The sequence below is a fragment of the Meles meles genome, chromosome 2, assembly GCF_922984935.1.
Source record: "Meles meles chromosome 2, mMelMel3.1 paternal haplotype, whole genome shotgun sequence".
In the NCBI taxonomy this organism is placed as follows: Eukaryota; Metazoa; Chordata; class Mammalia; order Carnivora; family Mustelidae; genus Meles; species Meles meles.
Genome location: NC_060067.1, coordinates 181,973,611 through 181,988,269, shown reverse-complemented (window position 1 = coordinate 181,988,269; position 14,659 = coordinate 181,973,611). Strand labels below are relative to the sequence as shown.

At 35.0% G+C, this 14,659-nt stretch overlaps 1 protein-coding gene across 5 annotated transcripts in view; it reads left to right on the top strand.

The window, feature by feature from the left end:
• The window catches only part of WRN (WRN RecQ like helicase), a 146,246-nt gene that overhangs the window by 31,331 nt on the left and 100,256 nt on the right, over window positions 1–14,659 (top strand). For 4 of the 5 annotated variants that reach the window (XM_045989643.1, XM_045989662.1, XM_045989654.1 and 1 more), the window contains exons 3-8: window positions 3,629–3,787; window positions 4,436–4,548; window positions 7,951–8,096; window positions 8,761–8,909; window positions 9,156–9,305; window positions 10,495–10,567. In XM_045989643.1, the coding sequence (XP_045845599.1) occupies window positions 3,692–3,787; window positions 4,436–4,548; window positions 7,951–8,096; window positions 8,761–8,909; window positions 9,156–9,305; window positions 10,495–10,567 (727 nt within the window). In that variant the 5' untranslated portion in view covers window positions 3,629–3,691. The remainder of the gene's footprint in view (window positions 1–3,628; window positions 3,788–4,435; window positions 4,549–7,950; window positions 8,097–8,760; window positions 8,910–9,155; window positions 9,306–10,494; window positions 10,568–14,659) is intronic. The other variant, XM_045989634.1, reaches the window with a different exon arrangement.

Below are 14,659 nucleotides of genomic sequence, written 5' to 3'. Positions count from 1 at the left end.
ATGAAAATAATTTAGAGTTCTCTAAACAGTTGAGTCAGAACAAAGATTCAAGAGGGGTAAGGTGAAGGGAAGAAGAAACTATAGTAAACAATATATTTACTTATTTAAATTTATAAATACATTTATATTAAAATAGATGATGAAATTTATAAAATAAATATTTGGAAAATAGTAAGGATTGTTGAAATAGAAGAGCAGTACTAAGAAGACTGACAGGCGGTAGCCAAAACCATATCAGTATAAAACAGTAATTAGAGGGGTGGGAAGTAAAAAACAGGACAGGGCAAATGTAGGGTCATGGTGGGGAAGGGATATTGTTGTATTATTTTGCTGAGATAGTGTGGTAATAGTCGGATGGAAATAAAATTGACATTTTGTCATTGATAATGGAAAAAGAGAATGGATGGTAATTTCAGCCAATCAGGAAAAATGAAAAAAAGTAAGAAAACTGAAGAAAGTAAGGTAAATACTAACCAAAGTAAAATGAGAGAGAAAACTCATGTTCTTACACTAAATGGAAATGAGATGAATTATTCTATTGAGAGACATGTTCAATGGCACTATTCAAAACAAAAATAGCAAAATAAAAATCCCAGGTGAATAATGTTTAAAGGTAGCCTTTAAAAGAGTGATCAACACTGAAAAGTAGCAGATAATGGTGGGTAGATAGGCAGGATGATTCCAGGAAAGTCCAAACCAGTGCAAATCAAAGTATATTACAGATCTTATTTGACTTAGGACTTCCAGGATAGACCATTGAAAGTTGAAAATTTATTTCATACCTAGCCTCCCGAACATCATAGCTTAGCCTAGCTGACCATAAATGTCCTCAGAACACTTAAGTTAGTCTACAGTTGGCTAAAATCATCTGACAGAAAGACTATTTTATAATAAAGTATTGAGCATCTCATGTAATTTATTAGATGTTATACTGAAAGTGAAAACCAGAATGTTTGCATGGTTACAGAATGGTTGCCAGGAGCTGTGGCTCCAGGCTGCTGCCCAGCATCACCACAGAAGGTCGTACCACATATGACTAGCACAAGAAAAGATCCAAGTTCAAAATCTGTGGTTCCTAGTGAATGTGTATTGCTTTTGCACTATTGAAATGTTGAAAAATCCCAAGTCAAACCACTGTTAGTCAGGGACTATCTGAATTTATTTCAAAGAGGAATTTAAGATCTTTTAATGGTACAAGATGAAGTGTTATGAAATGATAAGAGTCTTGATTTTAGAAAAAGACATGTCAAAGTTGTTTACACTCAACAACACAACAGCTAAATATATAAATGAAAAATTCTGTCATTCAATGACTTGGATCCCTTCTAAGAGTAACCTTTATCTGATCAGATCCTCATGTATCTTGAAGAATTTCCTTGTTGCAAATTATTCTACAACCCTATTTTCTGTGTGCTTTTTATCTGTCCTGAGATCTAAGTAAATTTGAGGAAGATATTAGGTCCGTAAACAAGTTTACTTTCAAATTCTTTGCCTGGAAGCATCTAGACAGAATTTTGTGTGCGAAAGAGAGTATTTTACATGTGAAAACTAAGCATTTCAAATTAAAATGATTTTAGTGTTATAGGTGGCTTCAGGGAAGAGTTACTGAAGTTTATTTCTGTTTTGGCAGTGTGAATGAATTACGTAAAAAAATTCCAAGATTTTATAGTGTTTTTATAGAGTTGTCTATTATTTGCAGAAACCACAATTTTCTGGCAGTTTTGCAAATTATCTACTCTGTGTATAGCCAAAACTTGTTTTCCAGCTTCATAAAAATAATATTTTAAGATCAAGAACAGAGCATATATAAAAAGTACACTTTGGGATCAATTTTTAACTCTCCTGTTAAGAGTTTTGAATTTGTGACACATATAAACGTATTAATAACTACTAACATTTGAAAAATGTTTTATAAGATGACTATAAAAACATATATTTTACATATATTATCTTACCAATATAATGTAAATGGTAACACCCAAACTTGAGTTGTCCATTCTGATTCAATGAATCATAGATCTTACCCAACGCCAAACTTTGCTAATGATTCAAAGAATACAAGCAAGCACCAAGTGCAGATGGCATATTCTTTTTTTGGAGGATCCCCAGACTGTCAGACACGGATTCCAAAAATGTCCTTTTCTTTTGCAATAGGACATGTTATGGTTTTAGATTAACATAATAGTTTTGAGCAATGTGGGCAAAAAAAAAAAAAAAAAAAAAAAAGCACAAAGGAAGTTGTGTTGGTTTTGGAATGCCTCTATTTTATATTGTTTTAATTACACAGCTGACTTGACTACTTCCCATTTTTCAGCCATAAATTAATAAATCCTGAATTCTAGGCTCATTTGTGATGAGCAGTCAAGATAGTTGAGCTGTATCTTGTGAATAGTCTTTCTAGATAGGTACTCTGGCATTTTTCTGCTAGTAAATATCATTGATAGTTTTACAAGGCTACCATCTGGTTTGAGATCATGAGTGTTATTACTGGGATCCCTGGTTGAGGTCTTTCATTTCCTCTCCCCCAGTAAGGAGAATAAATTACTAGCCCGTTTTTAACCCTTTCTTTCCCAATGCATAAGAGTGGTGGAGTTGGTTTTGTACAGAAAATTTTGCTAGAGTAATCTTTTAAAAATTTCCTTAAAAATATTTCCTTTATAAATTATCAGTGTTCTCAGTTTTGGGGCTTTATGCTTGGGAAAATGAGCAATTAAAATGGATACCTGCTGATACTGTGTAATTTCTTCTGGGTTTATATTGCTAAGTATCAATAGGGATAACATTATCCTAAATCATAAGTAGTTGCTGTGATTATTTCATATTAACATGTTTCATCATAAGAATCTTTTCATCATAAGGTATAGATTTAAAACTGCTGCTCCTTTACTAGCAATTTGAGATAATAGGAACTAAGATTGGAGTTGGAAAGATTTTATTAAGAAATTAAAGCTGCTTCACACTAGGGTATGGATCCATTTGCCATTAACAAAAAGAATTTGTCATGGTTCTCCGATTCATTGTGTTTTCTATAACAATTTTTTACGTGTGGTTTACATTTAGAAGAGCGCTCACAGCTAGTAACAGATTTTTAAAAATATCCTCTGCGAAACTCTTCTTCTAAGGGAAACTTGTTCACTTACTAGGCCAAGAGCTTAATAATAAAAAAAAAACCTTAATATAGAAAAGCTGTTCTCTGTCTAAAAATTCATTTTTCAAGTAGACTTGTGAACAAGTCCAACAGTTTGCTGAGTTTACTTAGATCTTAGGACAGATGATAAGAAAACTAAAGATGTCAAAATCCGTAAGAATTTACACACTCAAGGATTGTCATTGGTGATGAGATAAAGATTATTCTTTGAAAGGATCAAAGTCATAAAATGATAGGATTTTGAAACTACTAGAACCTTAGAACTCAATTAAATTGGCTCACTTATTTTAAAAAGAAGAAATACTACTGAGTATATAATTTTAGATCCAGCATATTATATCTGTTTCCTTTTGTTTTGCAATTCTAGCTCTTAAAACCTATATGTGGGCCAAATGCTATAACTTTAAATTTGCATGTTTGGTTCCTCAGTCGTATCCACAGGACTCTTTCTGAATTTTATTTATTTACTTTTTTTCAAAGATTGCACTGTATTTATTCACAGAGTAATTGATTTTTGGATTTTGCAACTGGAGCCTATTAGAGATGAATGAAAAAAAGTTGGAAACAACTCCACAGCAGCGGAAACTTCCTAAATGGATGTCTGGGCAGAATGAGACCTGTCCTGCAGTAGAAGGAAAGGTATGCAGTTCACCAGTTATTCGTTAATGGGAAATTTAGTGTACTTTTGACTATAAAATCAGTCAGTCTTCACTTGTAAACTTCAGGTCACCGTTTAAGTTAGGATAGCTGTTGTGTGATTGAACCACAACATACTCATTTATTGGGTTAATGGGACTAAATTTTAATGGGGTTTACAAAATGGGAATTCTCACTCTGTATTTTACCTTTTTTCTTGCTGTGTAGGGTTGACCTTATTAGTTTGTTCTAATTTAGGCAATTTAGAAAGGTATTTACTTTGGTGAATTTTTGTGGGTAAGCATGTTTAAGTTTTCATAGATACAGGATTTACCAGCCATTCTTCAACAACTTAAGGTAACATTATTACATCTAGAATGCTAATATAATTACAGAAAAAAATTAATACTATAAGTGCTCTTATGAAAATAGGAGTAGAAGTTTGTAAATAACTTTTTAGAAAAATAATTTTATAGTGGATAGCTTTATTTTTGCTACATTGTCCTTATGACTTCATTAGTCTGTAAAACCTTAGTTGATAAAACTTGGAACCATAATTTGAATGCTCCATTGAGCTGTATTTTTTCCATGAATATCTCTTATTTAATGTGAACTTTATTTGTGCCTTTTTGAAATTTTATTTAACTCAAGGCATCTATTCAGAAGAGTGTTTTCGAAGATGACCTCCCTTTCTTAGAATTCACTGGATCGATTGTTTATAGTTATGAAGCTAGTGATTGTTCTTTTCTATCAGAAGATATTAGGTAAGAGATTTGAATTTTCTAGTTTCATTTGAATTTGAACCTTAGAAGATAACTCTTATGACAATATTTATAAGTATTTTGAATTTTACAGTTAATGTGTGTTCTACAGATAATCATTTCTACATGTAGAATATCATTTGGCAAGTTCTAATTTTACATTAAAAAATCTTAAAATCACTGGATTAAATGTATAATGTACATGTTGTTCATAATCCTTTCTATTAGCTAATTTTTTATTACTTTCAGTACTTAAATACTTAAACACATTGTTTATTTCACCAATGTAGGGGCAAAAAAAAAAAGTAAGAATTATTCAAGCTCCAAATGTCCCTTTTATATTTCATTAAAAATAGCAAATTAGTAGTGAATAATGGTTGTGATCAGCTCTGTTGCATTTAGTTTGCAACAGTTATAGCAAATGATTCCTAAGAAGAACATTAGAAATGACTGTTAGTATTTTTTAAAATTGCCCTGTTAAATTAGGATTATGCAGTCATGCAATCCAAGGCTCTTAAAGAATTTTACAAGGAGAAGAAGGACGAAGGAATTCATTCAGATCTTCTTTGAAGTTATTATACCTGTTTTTTTTTTTTTTTTTAACTGTGTACATTGCAGTGGTTAAAAGATACAGAGGTAAGTTAAGCTATTATGATCTCCTGGTGGTTGATGAATTCTAGAAATAGTATTCAAGTGTCTTCACTCCTAGTTAACTGGCCCCGCTATTGGGTCTCTTTATATAGAACAAAATTTGTCTCACAGAGAAGGTAAAATCTGTCAGTTACGATTATATATTAACTCTACCATCTTACCTTTGTCAGGGCTATAGCATGTCATATGTAAAGGCAATAAGCATAAGTGATTTGAGGAATGTAGTTCCGATGAATTCTGTGTGCATTATGATAGGCAGGCTTCTTTTTCTTACCCCCCACTGGCTGGCTTAAAGATTTTTGCTATCACAGGTTTTCAGCAATTTGATTATGATGTCTCTTTGTGTAGTGTGATTTGTCTTCATCCTGCTTGGGAGTTCATTGACCTTTTCAGACCTGTGGGTTTCTTGTCTCAGTAGATTTAAAAAATTTCTTTGCCCGCCCCCCGCCCCACCATCCTGTTATTCCTTTCTCCTTCTGGTAGCTCCTATACACACCAGTTGAATTGCTTAATACTGTGTCATTGGTCATGGGATTCTTTTCCCTTTCAGTCTTATATTTTTCTTTAATTCTTTTTCTCTCTGTGTTTTGGTTTGAATCATTTCTTTTGCTGTTTGCAGGTTCACTATTCCCTTCTGTAGTGTCTATCATCCCATCCCGTGAATTTTTAATTTTATTATTTTTTTTGTCTCTAGAAGTTCTATTTGTTTCTTTTTAAGAAGTATCTTCCAGTTTGGCTCTCATATTCATGTTTTCTTTTAAATATTTGAAGATATTCAGCATATTTATAGTGGTTGTTTCAGTGTGCTTATCTATTAATTCCATTATTTTACTTATTTTTTTCTATGAAATGATGTTTATCCTGGTTAGGGGTCACATTTTCCTCTTTTTTCCTAATGCCAGCAGTTTTGATTGGACATTGTGATTTTACCTTGTTGACTGTTGCATTTGCTTGTTTTTCTTCAAAGAAAAGAGCTTTACTCTGTCAGAAAGTTAAGTTACCTGAAGATTAGCTTTTACCTTTTGAGCCATTATTTTTAAGCTTTATTAGGGCAGGTTGATAGGAGTCTTTACTCTGGGAGTAATTTAGCCCTATAATAATAAGGCCTTCATGGAGTCCTTGCTGACTGCCCCAGGCGATCAACAAGACTCTCTAAGGCCACTTTTCAGAACTTTAATGCCTCTTCCCTACATGTAAGTAAGCCCTAGGAATTGTTCATCCCATGGTTCCCTGGTTGGTCTTTGTTCAGCCTCTTTCTTGCCCAGATCCCATCTCTCTAGAAACTTCTTCCAGCTCCCTCAGCCTCTCTGGCTGGGAACCCTGTCTCCCTAACTCTGTGCTTTGCTTTGACTTCTCCCTATTCTGTTGTCTGGAAAGTGTTCCAGGTAGAAAGTGGGGGCAGTGGTAGGGCTCCCCCATGGTTTTCTTTCCCTCAGAGAGCACAGTCCTGTATTGCCTATTGTTCGGTGTCTGTACCTATTATGTCCAATTTTCTGTTTGTTCACAGAGGAAAGATATGTCTGATCATCTTGGCCCAAAGTGGAAGTTGAGATTCTTTTGTGATATACATTTTTAATTTTTAAAAATTATAAAATATGTAAATATAAACAAAAATAGAAAATGATGTAACAAAACCCTCACTTTAGCAAATCTTAATATCCATTTTCTTTAAATCTTTATTAAGAAGTGGTATGGTAAAATACAGCTGAATCCCCAGGTATGTATTCTGATTCTCCCCTCTGCAGCCCTCTGAGATAACTTTTAGCATGAGTTCAGTGTTTAACATTCCCTCACATGTTTTTTATTATATCTATGCTTTTATATCCTCAAATACCATATGCTGTTATATTGCCCATTTAAAAACTTTAAAAAATGCTATCAAACTATATGTATATTCTGCCACTTGTGTTTTCAACTCAACATTTTATGTTTTTTTGAGAATTTTTTCTTTTTGGTATATGTAGTTCTATTTTCATTTTTATATAATATTTAATTATTTCCATATGCCACAACTTGCCCATTCTTTTGTTGATGGAAATACAGTTTGTTTCCATTTTTGCCAGAAAAAACAGTATTACAATGAACATTCTTTTTTTTTTAAAGCAAATTATTATTTTTTTAAAGATTTGGAGAGAGTGAGAGAACATGAGAGAGCATACATGGGAGCAAGTGTGAGTGGGGTGAGGGGCAAAGGGAGAGGAGAGAGAAACCTCAGGCAGACTCCCTGATGAGCATAGAGCCTGATGTAGGGCCAGACCCAGAATGATGAGATCGTGACCTGAGCTGAAATCAAGAGTTGGATTCCTAACCAACTGGGCCACCCAGGTGCCCCTGCAGTGAACATTCTTAAACATCTGTCTGGCTGTATGCATCTGAGAGTTTGATATATTTACGAGAAAAAACTTGTGGGTCATAGTGTTTATACATCTTCAGCTAAATATTATCAAAGCCTTTTCCAAAAGGATTTTACCAGTTTACATTCACCAGTGTTTGAGCAGGTAGGTATCTTTCTCAGTACTTGATACTGTGCTCGTTTTCCTCCTCCTCCTCCTCTTCCTCCTCCTTTTTACTGGATTATCTGTTTTTTTTCTTACCAACTTTTCAAGGAATTTTTAATATTTTCTGGCTGTTCATTATCAGGTATTTGTATCATAGATATCTTCTACCATATATGACTTGTCTTTTGGAATGCAGGAGTTATACAGAAGTTAAAATACTAATGTAGTTCATCTGCACTATGTTTTTCCCCTTTAGCACGGATCTGTGTACTGGAGGTGTGGTAGGATTTGACATGGAATGGCCACCAGTGTACAATAAAGGGAAACAAAGCAGAGTTGCACTGATTCAGTTGTGTGTGTCAGAGAGCAAGTGTTATTTGTTTCATATTTCTTCTATGTCAGGTTAGTATCTCTTTGTTTCAATTTTTATATAGTTGATAGTTGTATTATGTCAACCTTATCCCTACAAAATTAAGCTTTTGAATTAGCTGGTGCTTTTCTCATCACGTTACATTTATTGAAGTATTCATGTTTCACCTGATTCATTCATATCCCTGTTTTATTTATTTTTACAACGTCTCCATCAGGTATTGTTATTATTCCTGGTTTAGACAGTAGAGAAGTGAAGTTTAGATGGGCTAAATGATCAGGAATATACTGTTAATGTTAGCAGAGGAAGTAGCCAAACCAGTTGTTTTTCTTGTTATTTATCAGTCAGGATTTTGCTTTAGGTAAGAAATGAAATGCTCAGGGTGGCAGCGCCTGGGTGGCTCAGTTGGTTAAGTGTCGGCCTTTGGCTTAGGTCATGATCTCAGGGGTCTGGGATTGAACCCCACATTGGGCTCTCTGATCAGCAGGGAGTCTGCTTCTCCCTCTCCCTCTGTACTCTCTCAAATAAATAAATAAAATCTTAAAAAAAAAAAAAGAAATACTCAAGGTGAATGTGTTTCTGAATTTAAGCTTAACATAAACATAAATTTAAATATAAATATAGCATGTGTAAGAAGTAGAAAATAAATCAGTAATACTTGATAGAACCTATGGAAATAATAATAAAATGTTACAGTTTTTCCTCAGGGATTAAAAATGTTGCTTGAAAATGAAGCAATTAAAAAAGCAGGTGTAGGAATCAAAGGAGATCAGCGGAAGCTTCTATGTGACTTTGACATCGATTTGAAGAATTTTGTGGAGCTGACAGATGTTGCCAATGAAAAGGTAGACATAAGGCGTGTACTTGTTGTGATGAGCCCTGGGTGTTGTGTGGAAGTGTTGAATCACCATGTCGGGACACCCGAAACTAGTATTACACCATTTGGAAAATTTATTAAGGACTAACTCTGCCATATATTTTGGTATAACATTTCCAGCTTTATTTGTGGCATGGGCATTTGCTGGTATTTAGAAATATCTGAAAATAGAAAGAAATACTTCTTTGCAGTATTGATTTTTCTTTACTTCCAGCTGAAATGTACAGAGATCTGGAGCCTGAATGGTTTGGTTAAACATCTCTTCGGCAAACAGCTTCTGAAAGACAGGTCTATCCGCTGTAGCAATTGGAATGACTTTCCTCTCACTGAGGATCAGAAACTATATGCAGCCACTGATGCATATGTATGTATCAAAGATCTTTAAACTATGATGTGTTTTTTAAACTTATAATAAATTACTTTAGAACAATTTTGTTGTAATTGTACAAACTCAAATATTTTAAATCAGGTTGGCATTAAAAATGCTTAAGAAGACAGTGAAACTGATAATTCTCAATATTAATTGGCAAGTAACAATCAATGGATTGTTCACTGCTAGTAGTTTTTATTGTCATGAAGCCAGAATAATGTCTAATTTCTATGTAATCAATGTAATCTTTCTGAAAACATGGATAGCTAATAAACACAGGCAGAGCAAACTCAAATGTATTGATGATGTATTTGATTTATAAGCAACTTCAGAATAAAAATAATTATAGTTTCTATATTGAGACTGGCATTATTTCTTATATTTACATTTAAAATATGCTAAAAATTTAGGAAAATTACCTAATTTAGCTTTCCACTGCTGTTAGTCATATTTTCATATTTACATATTCATACATACTAAAATTTGGGCTTAATGTATAGCATTATTTGTTTCTCATTTTTGTTTTTTGCCAAGAAATACATTTTATGTCCCTGTGGATTTCTTTTTCCTTAATTTATACTTTCATTTGTAAATGAATATCTTGCTGTTTCCCTTTTCACATCTATTTTTAGGCCTGGAAACTCCTTTTTTTCCAAACAAAAAAATTCAATCTTGTCAGGAAATAGGGTGATAATTTTCCTTTGCATTCTGTTAAAAAAAATTGTAGAACTTGTTGAGAACTTGTGCAAGTTCTGTAATATTTTTATTCATGAAAAATCAGTGTGATTTGAAAGGAGGGCTGTTCATTAAGCCGACATTCACAGCTGATTTAATGAGATACAGGGGAGTAGATATGTGTCACCAAAAACAGACGTCTCATACTAGATTGTATTTTGTTGGAGTCCCACTTAAAAGTTATTTGATTTGGATAACTCCTTAGAATATTGAATATTGAAAGATGAAGATGTAAAACTTTTAAGGCACAAGTAGCTTATTTTACCCACTCTCGAAATTGGTATGGTGATTTAATGAAGACATAGATCTTTGTGTAACATAGTAAGTTGAATGCAGCCTTTTGGGTGCTTTGGGAGTCACTGTTGGTTTTTCTAAAGATGGGACATAAAGCCTTATTTTGGTTACCTTTAGCATACTCTTTTCACTTTTCTGCCTTTTTTTTTAATAGGCTGGTCTCATCATTTATCAAAAATTAGAGATTTTGGGTGATGCTGTACAAAAGTTTGCTATAAATAAAAAAGGTATGTGGTGCTCTAAAAATAAAAGATAAAATTTGAATTTACTCTCTTGTGAGGTTTATCTCCAAAAAGTCAATATTAATGCATGTGCAAACTGTTTAGTATTACAACTCCTTGAGTGTCTGAACCATGTTGACATCAGGGCATGAGATCTCTGTAGCCCAAGATTGGAGTTTCAGGCATGTTACTTGTGTCAGAGGAGGACTTATTACTGCTTTGTCAGATAGCTTTTCATTAGGCTTCTTTGGTTGGGGATTTGTGGGTTGGATAACATCAGTGACACAACCAGTTATCTCCCAGACTGGAGATTATTACATTCTTGCTATAAATATTTAAAATGTACAAGTTACTTTATAGTGTCCTGGTTTAAATTTCTAAATTTTTTCTAGGGTAAGATAATTGCTGTTTTTCTCCAAAAAGTAAGGCCACTTTGTTCCACTTCTATGCTTTTCTCATACGCCTCAATAGGTCAGTGATAGCTACACACTGTACACAGTAGAGTGAAAGAGCTTGGGCTCTTCCTCTGACAGAAATCAAAGGGGAATCCCTGCCATGTGACTTGAGATTTACATGTTTCCCCATGCTTGGAATATAGATGGTAGCCCCATATCTAGTGCATAGAATAATGAGCACTAAGGGACAGACTATTATAAGCACCTGTATTGATCTATATAGAGTTGTTATTCCTATTCTTGTAGCTTGTTTTGGAGATTTTAAATAATCATGTTTGTTAAGATGTTAATTAAATTAGTGATTTTGCTAAATAAGCTTAAAGATAAGGCGTGACCTCCTCATATAAAATTATGTTGTACCCATTTTGATTGCCATTAAGAAGGGATTCATGTCCTTTGTAATAGACCCTCCTTCTTTATTTAAGAAGGTAGAAGACTCCTTAGGCTTTCTTTCTTTCCCTGGAAAGTCACTTCTGATAAGAGCTTGCTGACTCTCTATAGCCAAAGGTACTGTGGCTAGAAATTATCTTGCTTAAATTGAGCAGATGATTTTTTGAAGCTAATCTGGAGAACAATATAGAACTTATTTAAGTCATAACAGAATTAAACTCAACAGAGGGATTCATGGTTTTCTGAATCTGTGGTTTGTCGAATTACTTCTGGGGCTATACTTAATAATTTTGTCTCTGATTAGAATGCTTCTAAGGAAATGTTTAAGGTATTTCTCACTAAAGGACCATATGTTTATAAGTCTCTACTAGAAGTCCTGGTATCTGTGTACCTGTCATTTCAGTACTGCATTGTTTGACATTCACTTTTATTCTTTATTTCATTATATGTGTGAATATATTTTGACATCTGAAGTGAGGTACATTGACTAGGATCCTAGTGAATTGTAACAAAGATTACCAGTCTTCTTCGCCGCCCCCCTTCCTTCCTGTTAGGAAGCCAGAGGTATCAGCCTCACTGTTGTTTAATTTCCCTGGTGTATTTATATATGATGTATTCAGATGTCCACTTTTAGTTATAAAATTGTGTCTTTTCTTCTTACTAAAGAATTAAAGTGGATTATAACATCAGGAAATAAAAGGATATTCACACATTGTTTCTTCTTATTAAAATATTAGCTTACTCCGGGATGGTAGCTAATAAACACTAAATAATATAGCAGATAAAAATACACTTACTCATTTATTAAAAATTGTTGAGGACTTACGATATGGGGATATAGTAATGAACAAGACACTCATGATCTGCTTCCCGAGAGGGAAGTCTACAGGTTTGTAGGGATATAGAGATGAACAAAGGAGGCATGGCCACAGGGAGATGAGTCTCATGATGTGGGATAACAAGGCGCTGTGGTTAGCACATAGGAGAGCCATCTGATGCATATTTGGAAGTATTGCAGTATTTCCTGGAGAAAGTGATGTTTAAGGCGAGACCTGAAATAGGAACAAGAGTTAGGTAGTGGAAGAATAAAGGAAAAGTGTCATAGGCACAGGAAACAGCTGGCACAAAAAGAAATCATAGGATCAATAGGCAACTGAAAGTAGTTCAGTGTGGTGAACTGGTTAAATATTATGGAGTACAGGACAGGCACAGAACAAGGAAAGCAGATAGGCCATGTTTACGTGGGGTGTTTAATTTCCTCCTAAGAGGTATTAGGGGTTTAAACACAGGAGTGACATGAATTATTAAAAGAAAAAGAAAAAAGGAATAACTTGGGCTGTAGAGTAAAAAATGGATTGTAACAGGGCAAGGGTCACAGTGGGAAGGCTCGTTAGGAGGTGGTGAGAGCAATCCAAGGGAGAGGCGGTGGTGACCCGGCTTGGATGGTTGTATTGAGAATGGAGAGAAGGAGATAGATTCAAAATACATTTAATAGAGCAGTAGAGTCAGCAGAATTTGGTGTGATGATGAGAGCCATGTGTCAATGATCATTCCTGTGTTGCTGCCACAAACAACAGGTGAAAATCGTTGACGAAAAGGAGCAAGCTTTGGAGCTGAGGGGTCACTGTTGATTTTAGACATGTTAAAGGAAGGAGGGCTGTCAGCAAGGTGGAGGGGGCCAGGTGGGACTCAGATATCCAGGCGGTAGCTCAGAGGACAGCATTAGTTAGAGGTACAGAACTGGGACTAAGAATTTTGAGGAACTCTTAGTATTTTGTCTTTGCATGGTGGAAGGGGTGACAAAGGAGTTGTCTACCACTGGCATAGAAGGAAATTAGGAGATACGGTGTGAAAGCCAAGTGAAGAGGCATGCTTTACGTAGGAGTTATCAGCCTCTTTTAAGTCCTGCTGAGTTTGAGAAACTGAGGATTTAGAATTAATCATCAATTTTGGCAATGCGGCAACCATTTGTAACCTTTTACTCCAGCAGCTTTGGTGTACTGGGTGACAGAAGAGTGTTCTCGGGGGGAGAGTGGTTATCTGGGGCATGTGCTATTAAAATGGAAAAGGGTTGGGGCACCTGGGTGGCTCAGTTGTTGAGCATCTGCCTTCAACTCAGGTCATGATCCCAGGATCCTGGGTTAGAGTCCGCATTGGGCTCTCTGCTTGGCATGCTTTGTGTTCCCTCTCTTGCTGTATCTCTTTCTATCAAATAAATAAAATCTTAAAAAAAAAAAAAGAGTCACAGGCTTTGGGAACATGGAGGTGCTGTAAGCAGAGCAAGAGGGGAGTAGTGGAGTGGTGTGAGTAGAAGTCATACTAACATGACTAGAGAAGGTATTAGATCCAAGGAACGTGAGAAAGCATGTATAAACAACTTCTTTTTCAGAAGATTGGTTTGTAAGGGAATATTCATTCATGCATATGACATATTAGTTGGATGTTTATTATGAATCAAACACAGTTTCAGTTGTGGGGGAAAGTTCACTGAACACAGGAGACCACTTGGTCTCCTTCATTTCACAGAATGAGCAAAGGAGCCACGTGAATATCTGAGGGAAGAATATAACAGGCATCGGGGAAAGAACTAAGTGTCTGAGGGTGATTGCTTGCCTTATTTGAGGAACAGTGAGGAGAACTGAACCGAAATGAGTAAGGGTCAGAGTGGGAAGAAACGAGGGTAGAAAAGGAGCTTGGGCCAGATGGATCAATTAGGGCCTTAGAGGTGGTGACTATGGCTTCATATTTTATTAATCACAATAAATACAAAGTAGAGTGATGGGAAACCCTTAGAGAGTTTGGAGCAGAAAAGGACATGATTAAATTTTAATTTAAAAGGATTTTTTTGGGGGGGGGCTGCTATAAAAGAGCAAGTGTTTAGGCAGGGAAGTCTATTAGGCTACTCTAGTAGTCCCAGCAGGAGATGACAATTGATTGTTTGGATTAGGCTGGTAGCAGTAGAGATGGTAAGAAGTGGTGGAATGTGTATATGTTTTGAAGGTATAAATTGTGAAGGATTTGCCAATGAATTCTCCATAGGGGTAAGATCTAGAGACCAAGAGGACAATAAACATATTGTGGGTGGATCAGCTGAGTTAATGGAAGGATCAGTTATGGTGGAAAGGTTATGGGAAAGGGGGGTTTGGGTGAGAAAAATCTAGATTTCAGTTTTGGATATGATAAATTTTAGGTGCTTATTGATATCCAGGCAGATATCACAGTTGGAAGTGTGACTCTGGAGTTCAGGGGAAAG